Source organism: Vicugna pacos, chromosome 33 (assembly GCF_048564905.1).
Source record: "Vicugna pacos chromosome 33, VicPac4, whole genome shotgun sequence".
Lineage (NCBI taxonomy): Eukaryota > Metazoa > Chordata > Mammalia > Artiodactyla > Camelidae > Vicugna > Vicugna pacos.
The window spans coordinates 8,249,556-8,264,505 of NC_133019.1; the positions used below are offsets into that span (position 1 = coordinate 8,249,556).

Genomic DNA, 14,950 nt, shown 5'->3' on the forward strand with positions numbered 1-14,950 from the left:
ATTTGATAGTCACAAACATGCCATAAAAAAAAACACTATGTGCCCGTTTTCACAGGAGAAACGAGTGTAAGGGACTAGTGAGCAGTGGAGCCAAGACCATAACCTAGCTCTGACTCTAGCATTAGGGCTCCTTCTCTGGTCCAGTATCAAGCTCCTCTCCAGTGATGCACAGACTTTCTGATTTGTCCCATCAACACAATGACAACCAGCAAGCTAAATAAACCTTGGCATACTTTTGTGGCCAGGAGCAAGGCATCTGGGTTTTAGATGTTTATTTTCAACCAAAGTCTTCTGAAGGAAGACTGCTTTTTGGTCCTCACCTTAAAAAAAAAAAAGATGTTTTGCTGATTTCAGCTTAGACAAATCCAAAGCACAAAGATTCATTTTCTCTGGATGTGCAGGCAGCCTTTACATACATCACAAAAGGGCAAAATGAGCTTGGGAAGCTGCCAAGCAGAAAACAGCTGAGAACAGCCACAGGACGCACCAGAGCTTGGTCTTTTCATCTGATATGAGCATTAGCTGTTGCGTTTCCTTGGTAAGTGAACCCTGCCAGGGTAGTAGCCAGTTGTGCCAATGAAGATCTGTGTTCATGTTCTGGGCATACATTTGCACACATGGCTTATTTTAAAAAACCTATTAGCTTAACATATCATTGCTTCAAAAATGGGGTCTATGGCTTTTTGTTGTGCAGAACCTAGTTTGAACTGGGATTTTCCTTTCTCTTGCCGGAATCCTCTCTCTGGAGTGTTCCTGGTGCACCTCCTGCTGGTGGGTGGTGGGGAGGGATGAAGGTTCGCATGTGGGGCACTGGACGCCTTCTGGAACTTGCTGTTTCGCTCCTGGATGGGTTTCCACCTCTGCAGCCGGGACGACTGAGACAGATGCCCAACTAGAAGGGACCAGAGACCCACGGTGCTGCCCGGGCATCCTCTCTTTTCCATCAGTAGCAAGAGCCCCTCTGGCCCCTCTGAGGGAAGAATCCCACTCTCAGTGGACATTTATGCAATGATAATGACCACAGTAACATCTGAGGACATGATTGGAGAAGAGACCACTCGGAATGTAACATGAGATCGCTCTGGATCGAGTGAGGACACAGTTTCTCTTTATTAAATCATCTGTGAACCACTTAAACGGAGATGCCCATGGAATGGGATGAACTAATTACAGTGCTGCCAGAGTGTATCTGGAGGAAGAGCACGCAGCCAGGACAGCGCAGACGCCACAGGTCGTTTACAAGGAACTTGACAATACAATTAAGTGTGGTTTCCTTTTTCATAATTACAAACCCTTTTCAAATAAATACACCTGAATCACAGAGGGACAAAAAACTGATACAATAGCCTTATAAAAGAGAAAGAAACCAATATACTTCCTCAGACAGCAGGTTTAGAATGGTCTATGCGTCACCAAAATGGTGTTCCCATCTTGAGTGGCAATCAAAGAGAGAACCAGTACACATTTCCCATTATACATATATACGTATCCTGTACAGAGTCCAAGAATGAACGGCTGCAAAATTCCAGTTTCTGTGTGAGTAATGGTGACTAAATGGTACGGTGTAAAATGTGTAGGAACTGTTTGCATATTAAGTTTGACTATTCATCATTAACATTGTAAGCCTACATACACTGAACATAATATTATATGTGTTTAAAAAGCAAGTGACTTCCTCTACATTTAGAGGCGATTTCTCCCCTCCCCTTGAATTTTTGTTATAGCTAGTCACTTCCCTAGGAAAATTCAGTGGGTTGAAGTATTAAAGAGAAGCAAATCCAATTTTAATCCTATGTTTAAACACAAAAAGCATCTGCCATCACCTAACAAAATATCCCCACCCCCCCATCACCTTTGTAAAGTGAACATTAACCTAAGTAGATACTAAATCACTCTTTTCCCCACCCTCCTCTGCCAGTCTCATCCCTGGCAAGGCAGCCTGGCTGACTAGACTGGCCGTCGCTTAGTTCTCACACGTGTGCAGAACTACAATTTAAATGCAAATAACCCAGTGCCTCATTATCTGAGAAGCTGGTGCAGACACAGTACAGTTGTGACTGTGCCTCTGAAAATTAAAGGAAGTTCATCTGTATTCTAACACACGCATTACTTAGAATAAATTCAAAAGAGCAATTCATCACTGCGTTCAAATTTAACACCGGAGTTGCAGAGCGCCTAGGTTACGAGGAATGCCTCCCTTTATACCACAACGAGATAGGAACATTTCTTACTGTAGTTCTTCAGTTAGTTCCCAGTGACACTAGGTAACTGACATGAGAGACTTCATTTAATACCAGCACAGCTTATTGAATGGAAAAGATACATTTATGGTAATGCGGCTAAGCACAATGGGATGACAAATATATGCATTCCAAATACTACTGACAGGAACATGACCACATCGGCCTAAAATGCAAGGAAATTATCAACAATGATTTACCAAACTGACATCACTCCAGAGGATATTTTTTTTTTATTTTCATTTTTTGCAAAATTGTCTTTCAAATATAAGGTTACTTCAAAATAATTCTTTGGTTAAAGTATCATTAAAATAAAAACTAGAAACTCCTCCAAGCCTTTCAACACAGGGTGAAAAATACCCCCCTCTTTCAGCCATCAGATGGCCATTTAATCAGCCATTCAGATTCTATGAATCTAAATGTAATGGAAAACACTGTATTCTGAACTCCATGCTGGGGTGAAGCAGTAAGCTCCTAGCTACCAGTGCAGGGATGGAGAAGAGAGCCTGGGAAAATGAGACCCCCAGCTTGTGCATTAAAATGTGCCAATTATTCTAGTCCACAGAGGAATAGACGTGGCCTTTTAAAACCACTGAAACCAAAGTCTATCTATGAATAATACTGGGCCATTAGCGGGTTGATGTCTCACTGGTACAGGCAGCAAACGTTTCAGACTTTCAGTGTCAGATTAAATCCTTTAGTTAATTTCATCTCAGTGTATTTCAGATAACTTGCTACATTAAAAAAAAAATTCCTCTCTGCAGGAAACCATTTGGTTCTTCTTATCTACAATTTCCTTCCTTTCTCCTTTGTTTCCTCCCTCCGTTCCTCCCTCCTTCCTTCCTTCTCTCTCTCCCCTAGCCCCACCAAAATATTTGTAAATGAGCATCAGCCTCAGATCAAAGAGAATCAGCTTTAAACTTTGAGTTGTAACAGCAATTGAGAATTTTTAGGTGGGTATGAAATCACGGTAAGTCAGTTGTCTGTTCCTTTTATTACACATAGACTCACCGTGACTTACAAAGAATTTCTCAGTTGGAGTCCAAGTTTAGTTTTTTAAGTAGGTAAATGTGAAAAGAGAATTTAAGGTGAATTCAGATCATTCAGGCCATTTTAATAAGCAATCTGGATAATGCAGAGGAATAAACTCTTTTACTCAAGGTGTTTCCACCTAAATTGTTCAGGAAATTATTTCTGATCTCTGCCTTCCTTTGCTCATGAAGATGACTGCCTAAGGTGCTGTCCGTATTGGACTAAATATGGGGACTGTAGCTCAGCTAAACCTACCTAAGGCCACTGAAAGGGAGGGAGAGGATAACTTGCTTTGAACTTTGTTCTGTACAAGTACAGACCCTGCCCAGGACACACTGCTAGAATTTTCAAGGAAATCAGATATGAGATGTTAAAGCCTAAAGGAATAACTGGCGGTGACTTTTCTCTTAAAACCTTTAATATGAGTATTTCCCTTATTTTAAGATTAAAATTTCTATCTTAATCAGTAACATCGGCACAGAGTTATTTCTATACCCAGAAGCTGGGTCAGTGTTTGTGCAGTGTTGGAAGAAGTCAAAATATGTTTCTTAAAATGTAAAATTCATGACATATTTCTCTCAATGACTTTTCAAAAAGCCAAGAATAACCCTCTTGCTGATTCACATACATACCAGCATCCTTTCACTTCCTCTTCTTTTAAAGGATTATCAAATTCTTGTTTCAAATAGGAGCATAGATCTCTTTTTATATATACCATATGTTTTATGCATTTGGGTTTTGAAGCTTATTTAATGCTATAATATATACTGGTTTGTTTTACATGAATGTTCTCTTTCAATGGCTGGGATTTCATTTTGCACATATACTCTACAGAGTGAACTATACCATGCCAGACTGTTGTCTGCTGCTGTTAATAGTCAGGTAGTCACACAATTAAATAGACATTGATAACTGATGTTTTGGTTTGATTGTCATTTATTTTTCTTTTAAATAAACTGCCTCTAAATTTAGGAAGCAAGTGTGATAAGATACCACAGGACGTGGCTCTCCCAGCTTTCCTTAAGTAGCCCTACCTATGTATTTTAAATTAGCATAGGAAAACAAACAAACAAACAACCCCCCCCCCAGCACTAGTAGCAGTGCAGTCGTGACTGTCATCACTTAAGTTAGTTCCCTGACTTCATCAGACATCCCTGGCTGTAACTGATTCATCTGTGGATGTTCTGCTGTGGCTGGCATGTACTGTAAGCGTACAGTGACCTGACCCTTGGTATGGCGTGGAAAGATGTCCGTATTGCACAAGGATGAGCTTCTTGCTGAATCAAATGATGTATTTAACATACATCTTTTGGAAATGTCAACACCCCTAACTAGTTAACATGGTCTAGACCCTTGGGGCAAAGACAAGCAAATCACGGTTGAGGAAGGCTGTGGCTCCTTGGGCTACAACACGGGTAACTCCAAGCCACTTGATACCTTGCAAGTTCTTTGCTCCTACAATTGAATACTTCACACATTAGTCTTCCTCCTGAGTATCCAAAAGTGCTCTGGAGACCGAAAATGCTTTGTCTCCCCATTTCACAGATAGAAGCAAGGGGGCAGGACCATAGCAAAAAGCTGCAGTCAGCTGCGCTAGAGAAAGTGATGAGGCGGGAAGGTGAGAGTCCTTAAGCAGGCGTCCTGAGCCAGCAGCACTGGTGCGTGGGTCATTGTGAGGGTAGAAATTGATGGGAAACCTAAGAGCAACTCTCGGTTGGGGGTTGTTTTCTAATAACCATAAAAGAATTCCTCAGTTTGGCTTTAACTGGAATATGGAGTTGAAAAGAACCTCCTATCACCAAACTGGCAGCTCGGTGTCCCTCTAGCTGGATTGTCCTGCATCCTTCCTCTTGCGTCCTTCCTCCTGCGTCCTTTCTCCTGCATCCTTCCCCGGAGTGGGCTGGCAGCTCTCTCTGGGAGAACTTAGGCTCCTTGGCCAGCACAGTCGAAGGGGAGAAGACGTCCTATGCTGTTGCAGATGCCCCGATTTAGGAAGACAATTCTCGAAAGCCTTGTTAGCTAGGCAAGAGTCCAGAGAGAATGAATTTTATCCCTGAATCAAGTCTTTCTCTCCTTGACATGGTCTCATCCTAAGAACCTTAAAGCCTGAAAGGAAATATGCTAAATTATTCTGAGCTGTCCACTGAAAACGTGGTGCAGACTTTCCCACTGTGACTAAACACACAAAAAGGTACTTCTCCCAAAGCCTTCGTCAAGCGTTTCCTTCTTGTTCACTTGTGTGGTTTATTCTTGTAGCAAAGTCTCTCTCCAGTTGAAGCCTCCAGTTGGTCCATGGGTGAGAGGAAGGATGGGTGGGTCTGTCAGCTGCCATATTCCAGTTTCTCCTAATTCTTCACAGGAACAAAACCCCAAGTATGGGATCTGAAGTAAGAAAGGGAAAACAGAAAACAGGCATTTTAATGTGTTAATTTTTACCTAGATGAAGCCTTATTGATAGCAATGAACAGGGGCTTTGTAGGCAAGAATCCCCTCCCAAAAACCAATGAAAACAAATGAAATGGATAAAACTGATAAATCAGAAGAGAGAGTATTTACAACACAAGAGGATTCTTCAGGAGGATTCACTAAACGGTGAGCTCTCCTAGTGCAATTAAGTAATTGTTTATATAGGTTGTTTCTTAATAGCATGGGAGAAAAAAAGGAAATAATACATAAAGCTAAGATGCTAGGAGTTAATTCCTAATTGCAAGTCAGGCTGAAAACAGCTCAAACATTTCTGAAATTATATTTGGAGAATGGGAAAGATTATTCAAGTTTTAAAAATATGTTTCACCCTGCTTGATCCTTTTTTTTTTTTTTTGGCGTGTGTACTTGACATTCAGAGCTGAGGCTGTGCCCTTCCTAACTTCAATAGGCATGGCATTTCAAAACTTATGTGTGTGTGTCTGTCCAGAGCTGCATTTATAAATAAGACAAAAAAAAAATCTCTGCCCTCAAGCATTTTACAGATGATTGGGAAGGACAGGTGCATAAATAAGTTTAAAAAAATGAGAAAATTGCAATCGAGTTTGAAGCAGGTTCTCTGGGAACAGATACAGGAAGCATAGAACTCAGTCTGGAGGGAAGCGTGTGGGAAGAGGGCTGAAGGGAGAACCTATTCCACAGGCATAGGAGGAATCCAGGTCAGCCTCGTGGGTTTTCTATCTCGCTGCCTTGTTCCTGGGTTGGCAGGATAAAGAATCCACAGCTCCTCAGGGAAATCCAGACAATCTGCTTATGACTCTTAGCTGTTTCCCAAGGTTTAGCTCTTAGAAGCTAGCACTAGCTCAGACATCTTTTTCTCCTACCCCAGGCCTGAGAAAGTGACTTAAACAGAATACCGCTCAATACGTCTTGGCTGAGTGAACCAATAAATGTTATCTCCCCACTCAGGATTCAACACGTGCTCCAAAGAACTTTGCTATCAGCCGGCGCTGAGCTGTCCTAAAACTACAAGGCGCCACGGGCCCCTGAAATACAAGTAGGAATTACCTTTCGGACCATTTGTACGAAGTCCTTGGAGTTCTGAGGTGACAGGCCCTGCAGTTGGCAGGTACACGCTTCAAGTGAAGATGCATGGGCCACAATCAAGATGTTATTTCCTGGGGGGGAAAGAAAACCAAGGACTGGGAAGACTGTTTCTATAAAAACATATGTAAGCTTTTTAAGTACTGAAGCCGAGTGTTCCAGGGAGAGGCAAACATTCTCAAGACGGAAACAATTTGGCCAAACAATATTTTCAAAATGCTTTTGTATTGTTAAAGCAGCCTAATCCCATTACAAAAAAACCCCCACAAAACTGAAAACTGCTTTTAATGTCAAAGTAATTAGATTCACAGGTTACAAATACATATTATACATATCTCTGTGTGTATATATTTTATACAATATATACATATTATGTAATATGTATATTCATATACATTAATACAAACATATATACACACAATATGTATATTGTATACACACACACACACACATCCTTTCTCTTTCTCTCTCACACACACACCGGGGAGGGCCCATGCCCCCTTCACCCAGCCTCCTCCAATAGTAACTCCTTGCCTCACTAAGGCACACTATCAAAACTCGCAAATGAACACTGGTACAATCCACATAGCTTATTCAGATTTCACTAGGTTTACCCAAGTCTCTCACATGTGTGGCTTCTTGTAACCACCACCTCAATCATGACACAAAACTGTCCTACGTCGACAAGGCTCTCTGCTGCTCCTTGTAATTAGTTTTTGATGTGGCCATGGTAGGACTGTGAGCCCTTGAGACTTTCTGGTCAATGGAACATGCTGAGCATCCTTACAGCAGTTAGCACGGCGGGAGGGTCACAAAGTGCATGGCTTACAAGTGACAACTGAAAGGAGGGGACCGTCCATAATGCTGCTGACCAGGGCTCTCCACCGTTAGCATCTGCCGCATGTAAATCCAGCCTTTGCTCGATGAAGATAAATATTTTAACTTACAAGGGGGGGGGGCGATGTGCATACTCTTTTGCAATCTACCTGTTTTACTAAAAAAGTTATGGTCCTACTTATCATTAAATATTTGAGTTCAGTGATTATAAAATTCAACAGCAGACTTGAATCTTGTAACACTGCTCTCGGTTTGTGGTGGCAGGGACGGTAGGTGTGTTTGTGTGTGGGTGTCCGTGCTCCTGGGTCAGATTATAGGCAAAACTGTTACGTAAAGAACTGGAAACTGTAACAGGGAACCCTCTTCACAGAGTGGAAGATAAATAGCTGAACTGCAGAATTCTGTTATTTCATATTGTAGCTACGTCTGGTATATTTCCATGGAATCTCTCCCATTTGAGGTACTCAAGAGACTTACAAATTTAACATGAAAGGATCTGTAGCAGAGTCTGGAGATATTTTTCCTTCCTATTAAGCAAGTTTGGCAAAGTAAGCTGAAACATCTTGAACAGACTTAACCATGTTGCAGAAATGATCACATATTTAAGTATGGAGTTCAAAATAATACCTACCTTTACTTTTACATTCACTTATTATTTCTTTTGTTACTTGGAAACTTCTACTGATATAGGTGTCATAGGATTCTGAAACCACTAATTTGCTGACTGGAATATGAGGTCTATAATAGAAAAAAGGACAAAGGCAATGAAAACATTTTGATCCCAAGACAAAGCAGTTGCTATTACTCTAAACTGTATTTCAAGACCTTTCTAAAGTTCCCATATTTCTGTTTATCCATTTCCCTAGAAAGGATGGAGGTGGAGGGAACAGTACTTCAGCTGTAGAGAAGTGGGGTTGAAATGCACAGAAATAGAGGCCATGTGCATGGTGTCAGAGTGACCAGCTGGAAAACGAAACGTTCAGTGCAGGTTTCCCTTGCAGGGTAGCTCATACGCAGTTTGACTAATTTTGCCGACCATCAGTCCTAGGTCACAGATACAAGAGGAAACAAAGCAGAGGTGAGATCTCTTTATATGTAAGATCACCGGAGATTTCCCAGGCCTCTCTTTAGCAGTCTTACACATGATAAGCAGTAAGGATAAGTTTTACTTATTTAATTTTTTTCCAGTTTTATTGGGATATAATTGATATATAACATGGTGTAAGTTTAAGATATACAATGCATTGGATTCGATACATTTATACACTGCAAAACGATTACCATCATAGCCTTAGCTAACACCTCCACTGTGTCACATAATTACCATTTTCTTTTCTGTGGCGAGAACTTTTAAGACTTAACTCTCAGTAAATTTCAAGTATATAATACTTGTTAATTCAAGTATATAATACTGTTAACTGCAATCACAGTGCTGTGCATTAGATCCCCAGAACTTATTCACCTTATAACTGTAAGTTTGTACCCTTTGACCAATCTCTCCCCCCTCCCCCTCCCCACAGTCCCTGGTATGTTTGTGGGTGTCCATGCAACTCTGCTGTCTGTTTCTCTGAGTTCAGTTTTTTAAGGTTCCACGTATAAGCGATACCATGTGGAGATCGCTCTGGGAAATCCTGTTTTCATTTCCTCTGGATATACCCCAGAAGTGGGATTGCTGGGTCGTATGACATAGTTCTATTTTTAATTTTTTGAGGAACCTCCATACTGTTTTCCATAGTGACTACGCCAACTTATATTCCTTCCAACACTGCACAAAGATCTCTCTTCTCCACTTCCTCACCAACATTTCCTATCTCTTGTCTTTGATGACAGCCATTCTAAGAGGCGTGAAGTGGTATCTTACTGTGGTTTTGATGTGCATTTCCCTGAGAATTAGTGCTGTTGAACATCTTTTCATGTACTTCTTGGCCATTTGTACGTCTTCTTTGGAAAATATCTATTCTGTTCCTCTGCCCATTGTTCAATTGTTTTAACTATTGAGTTGCGTGAGTTTTTTTTTTTTACATATGTTGGATATTTACCCCTTATCAGATATGTGAGTTGCAAATATTTTCTCCTATTCTGTGGATTGCCTTTTCATTTTGTTGATTGTTTCTTTTGCTCTGCAGAAGGATTTTAGTTTGAGGTAGCCCTACTTATTAATTTTGGGTTTTGTTACTTGTGCTTTTGGTGTCATATCCAAAACATCATTGCCAAGACCAATGTCAAGGAGATTCCGCCCCATGTTTTCTCCTCGGAGTTTTATGGTTTCAGTTCTTTTAAGTCTTTAATCCATTTTGAGATAATTTCTGTGAGTGGTGTAAGCTAGGGGTCCAATTCCATTCTCCTGCATGTGGTTATCCAGTTTTCCTAACACCTTTTACTGAAGTCTACCCTTTCCCCACTGAGTATTCATGGTTCCCTTGTCAAATACTACCTGACTGTATACTTGGGGGTTTACTTCTGGGTTCTCAGTTCTGTTCCACTGGTGTATGTGTCTACTTTTATGCCAGTACCATACTGTTTGGATTATGATAACTTTGTAGCATAGCTTGAAATCAGGAAGTGTGATGCCTCCAGCCTTGTTGTTCTTCATCAGGTTTACTTTGGCTATTAAGGTCTTTTGTGGTTCCAAACAAATTTTAGGATTTTTATTTTCTATTTCTGTGAGAAATGCCACTGGAATTTTGATAGGAATTTTGTTTATAGATGGCTTTAGGTAGTATGGACGTTTAAATAATATTCTTCTGATCCATGAACATGGAACATCTTTCTATTTGTTTATGTCTTCAGTTTTCTTCATCAAAGTTTTGTAGTCTTCAGTGTACAGACCTTTCACCTCCTTGGTTAGTATTTTATTGTTTCTGATGCTATTATGAATGGGATGGTTTTATTTCTTTTTCAGATGGGCTGTGGTTAGTGTGTACAAACACAGTGGATTCCTGTATGTTGATTTTGTATCCTGTAAGTTTGCTGAATTTGTTGATCAGTTTTGACAGTTTTATGGTGGAGTCTTTAGGATTTTCTATATGTAAGATTATATCATCTACAAACAAAGATAATTGTACTTCTTCCTTTTCAGTTTGGATGCCTCTTTTTTTTCTTGCTTTACCCTGGCTAGTAATTCCCGTACTATGTTGAATAGGAGAGGTGAGAGTGGGCGTCCTTGTCTTGTTCCTGATCTTAAAGGAAAAGCTTTCAACTGTTCACCACTGAGTATGATGTTAGCTGTGGGCTTGTCATATACAGCTTTTATTATGGTAAGGTATGTTCCTTCTATATGCAATCTGTTGAACATTTTTATCATGTAAGGATGGTGTATTTTGTCAAATGCTTTTCTGCATCTATTGAGATGATCATATACTTTTTATCTTTTATTCTACTAAATGTGGTGCATCACGTTTATTGATTTTGTATGTGGAACCATCCTTGCATCCCAGGGATAAATCCCTCTTTATCATGGTGTATGATCCTTTTGATGTGCTGTTAAATTTGGTTTGCTAATGTTCTGTTGAGAATATTCGCCTGTAGTTCTCTTTTCTTGTGTTTTTATCTGGCTTTGGTATCAGGGTAATCCTGGCCTCATAAAGTGAGTTGGGCAGATGTAAGGGTAAGTTTTAGCAGCAGATATTAGGTCCGTTAGATTTGTGAGCTAATAAAATCTTCACCAGCATTTTCATTTTCTTTCTCTTAGTCTGAACACAGACCACATAGCTGGCACTAGGAGAAACCCAAGGAACATAAAGATGAAGAAAACCCAATTTCTGTGTTTGAGGAGCTCTCAGTGTGTGGTTGTGGTGAGCAGGCTATTAATGTAAATGGTAATTATGACACAATGTACAAACGCATACAAGAGGATGATCAAAGCAGGCCCTCTTGTCCTGGTGACCTTGCATGTTTTCAGTCCCAACCACTTCTGTCTGCTACCACCTGCCTTCACTATTTAGTTTTCTGGTCTATGAGGTGTTGATCTTGTTTCTGAGTACAACTATGTCGTGTTTTCTTATTTTGTCGTTCATTGTTGGCATTTAGTGAGTGGAGGTGCTAGTGAGTTCTCACAGTGAATTCACATGGCACCTTCATCAGACTACATTGCTGCTCCTGCTGTTAAGATTTACCAAGAGAGTCCCATGTGTTAGGCTCTGTGCAAAGCACCCTACTTGTGTTCTGTGAATGTAGTCTTCCTAGCAAACCTCTTGCAAATCCTGAGTTTACAGATGACAGAATTGAGGCTCAGCAAGGCTGTAGCTGACTTGCCTTTGCTTATACCACCAGCAACTCTTAGAGCCCAGATCTGAACCTCGTCTATGATCAATGCCTGTAAAGTGATCCTCCACTTTGAGTGGCTTCTGGTAGCATCCTCCTCAAGGCTGTCCTTCTGTGCATGGAGGCCATTCCTTTTGAAGGAAACCTACCCTCATCTAAATACCATTCTCTCAGCAAGCACACGTCTCCTAGGAAGCAACCTTCTGACACTCACAACACCCCAGGGGATAGGGAGAGCCATGAATCACTGCTCATCAGGGATGTGCCTCATTGTTCTGGAGCAAACTCTTCCCATCCCCACTTCTCACCCAGTTCCATCACCATGTCCATCACCTGGGCTCCCAGGAGTGCCACCCCCTTCCACTGTGACAAAAGGCCTCTCCGTATGGCCCAGGGAGTCACTGCAAGGGTGAAACCATGTTGTAATGTATGAGATCTGTGTAAGTGAAGAGTTGGTAGGTGCCAGATGCTAGGATCCAGTTCCTTCTGATCAGTTCCTGCCTTGAAGCTGAACCTATGAATGGCTTCCATGTTTGAATGAGTCCTGATGGGGATGGGACAGTGGAAGCTCTCTCATTCCTGTGAGCAGCATGCATCACGCTGCCAGCCACAGCTGCAGGACCCACGTACGGTTCTTAGAGTCAGGTGGGTCTCCAACCACCACCTAGACCTGGAACCCAGAGCTCGGGCTACTCAGGTGGTGGCCTTGAAACAGTGTGCTCCCCAGTACCCTCGCCACTCCCCAGCCTACTTCGGTCCAGGTTGTAGAGCAGGCTGCTGCCCTGAGCCCCACACCTAAGTCTGAGCTCTTCTCCTCTGTTAGGCTAGGGCCATGGCCCCCTCCCTCCTTGGGGCAGGGCCCTGTTCTGAAGCCCCATCCAACTGATATGCATTTGGCTTTTTGTGCCTTGCTCCCTTGCACTGGGGCTGCTTTCTACAGCCAGCCCCCAGGCTGGGTCTTGCTGCTTGTGGATAATGCTTGGATATTAGTCACCAGCCTGGTAAGCGTCCTTTAACCCAGCTTCCAGTCCCTCCTCCCTCCTGTTCAAGGTGACAGGGATCTATAAGCAGTGCTATGTGATCAGCAATCCCTCGGCTATTGGTCCTCACCCCTCTGCCCAGAACCATGTTTGCTCCACCATCTGGGCATCACTACTTGCTTCAAACGGCCTGCTCACTTGGTACCACTAACTTCACTGGGAGTTTGACTCCTGGGGCTGTGCCTCTCACAACTGATTTAAAGAATCGGAGGCTTAATTTTTTTTGCCTCCTCAAACACAGAATGGTTGAAATGAAATTTTTTTAATGGAGAAAAAGAAAATCTGGAATAAGGACCATGTCCTGACCCCCCGGGTCCCTGGCATTCATCCTTCTGTTTGTACTAATGATGGGGTGTGTGTCCATGTGTGCGCTGAAGGGCTCAGATAGAACTATTCTGGAGACCTTTGTAAATAAATAAGCTTGGGAAGAAATGCAGGAAGAACTTAAGGGGAAATCTGAAGACACAGTTGGCCTGGGAGGGGCTGGGTGGTGTGTGAGGAAAGTCATTTCACCAATGTCGGCAGGAACTTGCTCTCTTTGCAGGCCAGAGGGATGGTGGCTGTTGGCATGGGGACAGTAATTTCTTGCTGTTTCCCCAGGGAACAGAAAACTGTGGCCATAGAGTGGATTGGACAAAAGGGGAGTTATTTCAGGAGGGGATCCAATTAACTGATTTAATCTTATTTTTGAGGCATGATAATTCCTTTAAAGCAAGAAGTAGCACCCATTGATTAATTAATGAGGTTACCCGAGGTCTTATTTCAGAGCCAGAAATTAGTATGGAAAGGAAAAGAAAAGATCTTCTCTCCTACCTTAGCCAGAAACTCACGTTGCTTCATTTGAGGTTTGGGTAGGTATTTGATTTCTTCAAAAAAAATTTTTTTTCTTAATGGAGGCACTGGGGATTGAACCCAGGATCTTGTGCATGCTAAGCATGGGCTCTACCACGGAGCTACATAAACCCCTCCCCCTGGGTAGGTATTTGAAATGAAAGTTCAAGGGATATCACAAGGGAGTTCTGCTTATATTGGTCTCTTGTTTCAAATTCTGTTCTAAGAAATATGAGCTTAATTCCCCCACTATAATGGTTGTGAATATCTGTCCCTCTTCAAAGACATTTTACAAATGCCTGAGTGGATATTTTGATAGTTAATGTAAATACGTTGCAGTCTACAAACACTTCTATTTAGTAACAGTCTGGTCTGATGGAAACAGCAGAGGACGACTATTAAGCAGGTTACACACTGCTTGACACGTGGAAAATGATCAATAAAGGTCAGTTATCATTATATTGTCAGGTGTCCACTCCACGTGTAACTTTCGGCAGGCCACTAAACTCTCATCTGTGAAAGTGGCTTGCCTCCACCCTGGGGTTATGGCAATCATGAATGAAGATAATTAAAAATGCTTTCAAAAATTGAAAGTGACAGTCCAAGGCAAGACACTGTCATTTCCCAAGGAGCTTCTGAACTGCATTATCTTTGCTGCTGCATGCGCCTGGAATGCAAGGTGGTTTTATTGGTCTCACTTAAATAGATACAGTCAAGTCAGAAAACCCCTGTAGGTGTGGGGGAGACATACTCCACACCGATGTCAAATACATGGCAATGCTGGCTCTCTCTCGTCTTCTAAATCATAGCTTGACTTCTACCACTGTGGACACCTGGCAGTGGGCTACGTGTGGTCCTTCATCTCCTGAATGGGCCTGCCTGGCGGAGAAGAGGCCTGCACACTGGCCTCAGGAAACAGCGCTGTCAGAGGGGTACCTGTAGGTTGTATCAACGCTCAGGTTGGCTGCAGCTAACTCTGAAGGAGGTATCCAGGCAGGTAATGTGTTCCCAGCGACCCATTTTGTCCACTCAAACAAGCCAGGCTCCACACGGATCTTCAAGTGATTTTCTTGTTGTAAACCTTAGAGGTAAAACAAGATGAAGATGAAGGAAGGACCACTCAGTTCTCAGCGGCAAAGGAAATTAGAGGCCAAATTGTTACAAAAGTTCTGATGAATT

At 42.0% G+C, this 14,950-nt stretch overlaps 1 protein-coding gene across 8 annotated transcripts in view; it reads right to left on the reverse strand.

The window, feature by feature from the left end:
- Positions 1-1,096: 1,096 nt before the first annotated feature.
- Positions 1,097-14,950, reverse strand: part of UBASH3B (ubiquitin associated and SH3 domain containing B) — a 132,830-nt gene continuing 118,976 nt past the window's right edge. For all 8 annotated transcript variants that reach the window (XM_072953824.1, XM_072953827.1, XM_072953832.1 and 5 more), the window contains exons 11-14: positions 14,708-14,852; positions 8,269-8,375; positions 6,765-6,874; positions 1,097-5,654 (exon numbers count right to left, since the gene is read on the reverse strand). In XM_072953824.1, coding sequence (XP_072809925.1) covers positions 5,517-5,654; positions 6,765-6,874; positions 8,269-8,375; positions 14,708-14,852 — 500 coding nt within the window. In that variant the 3' untranslated portion in view covers positions 1,097-5,516. The remainder of the gene's footprint in view (positions 5,655-6,764; positions 6,875-8,268; positions 8,376-14,707; positions 14,853-14,950) is intronic.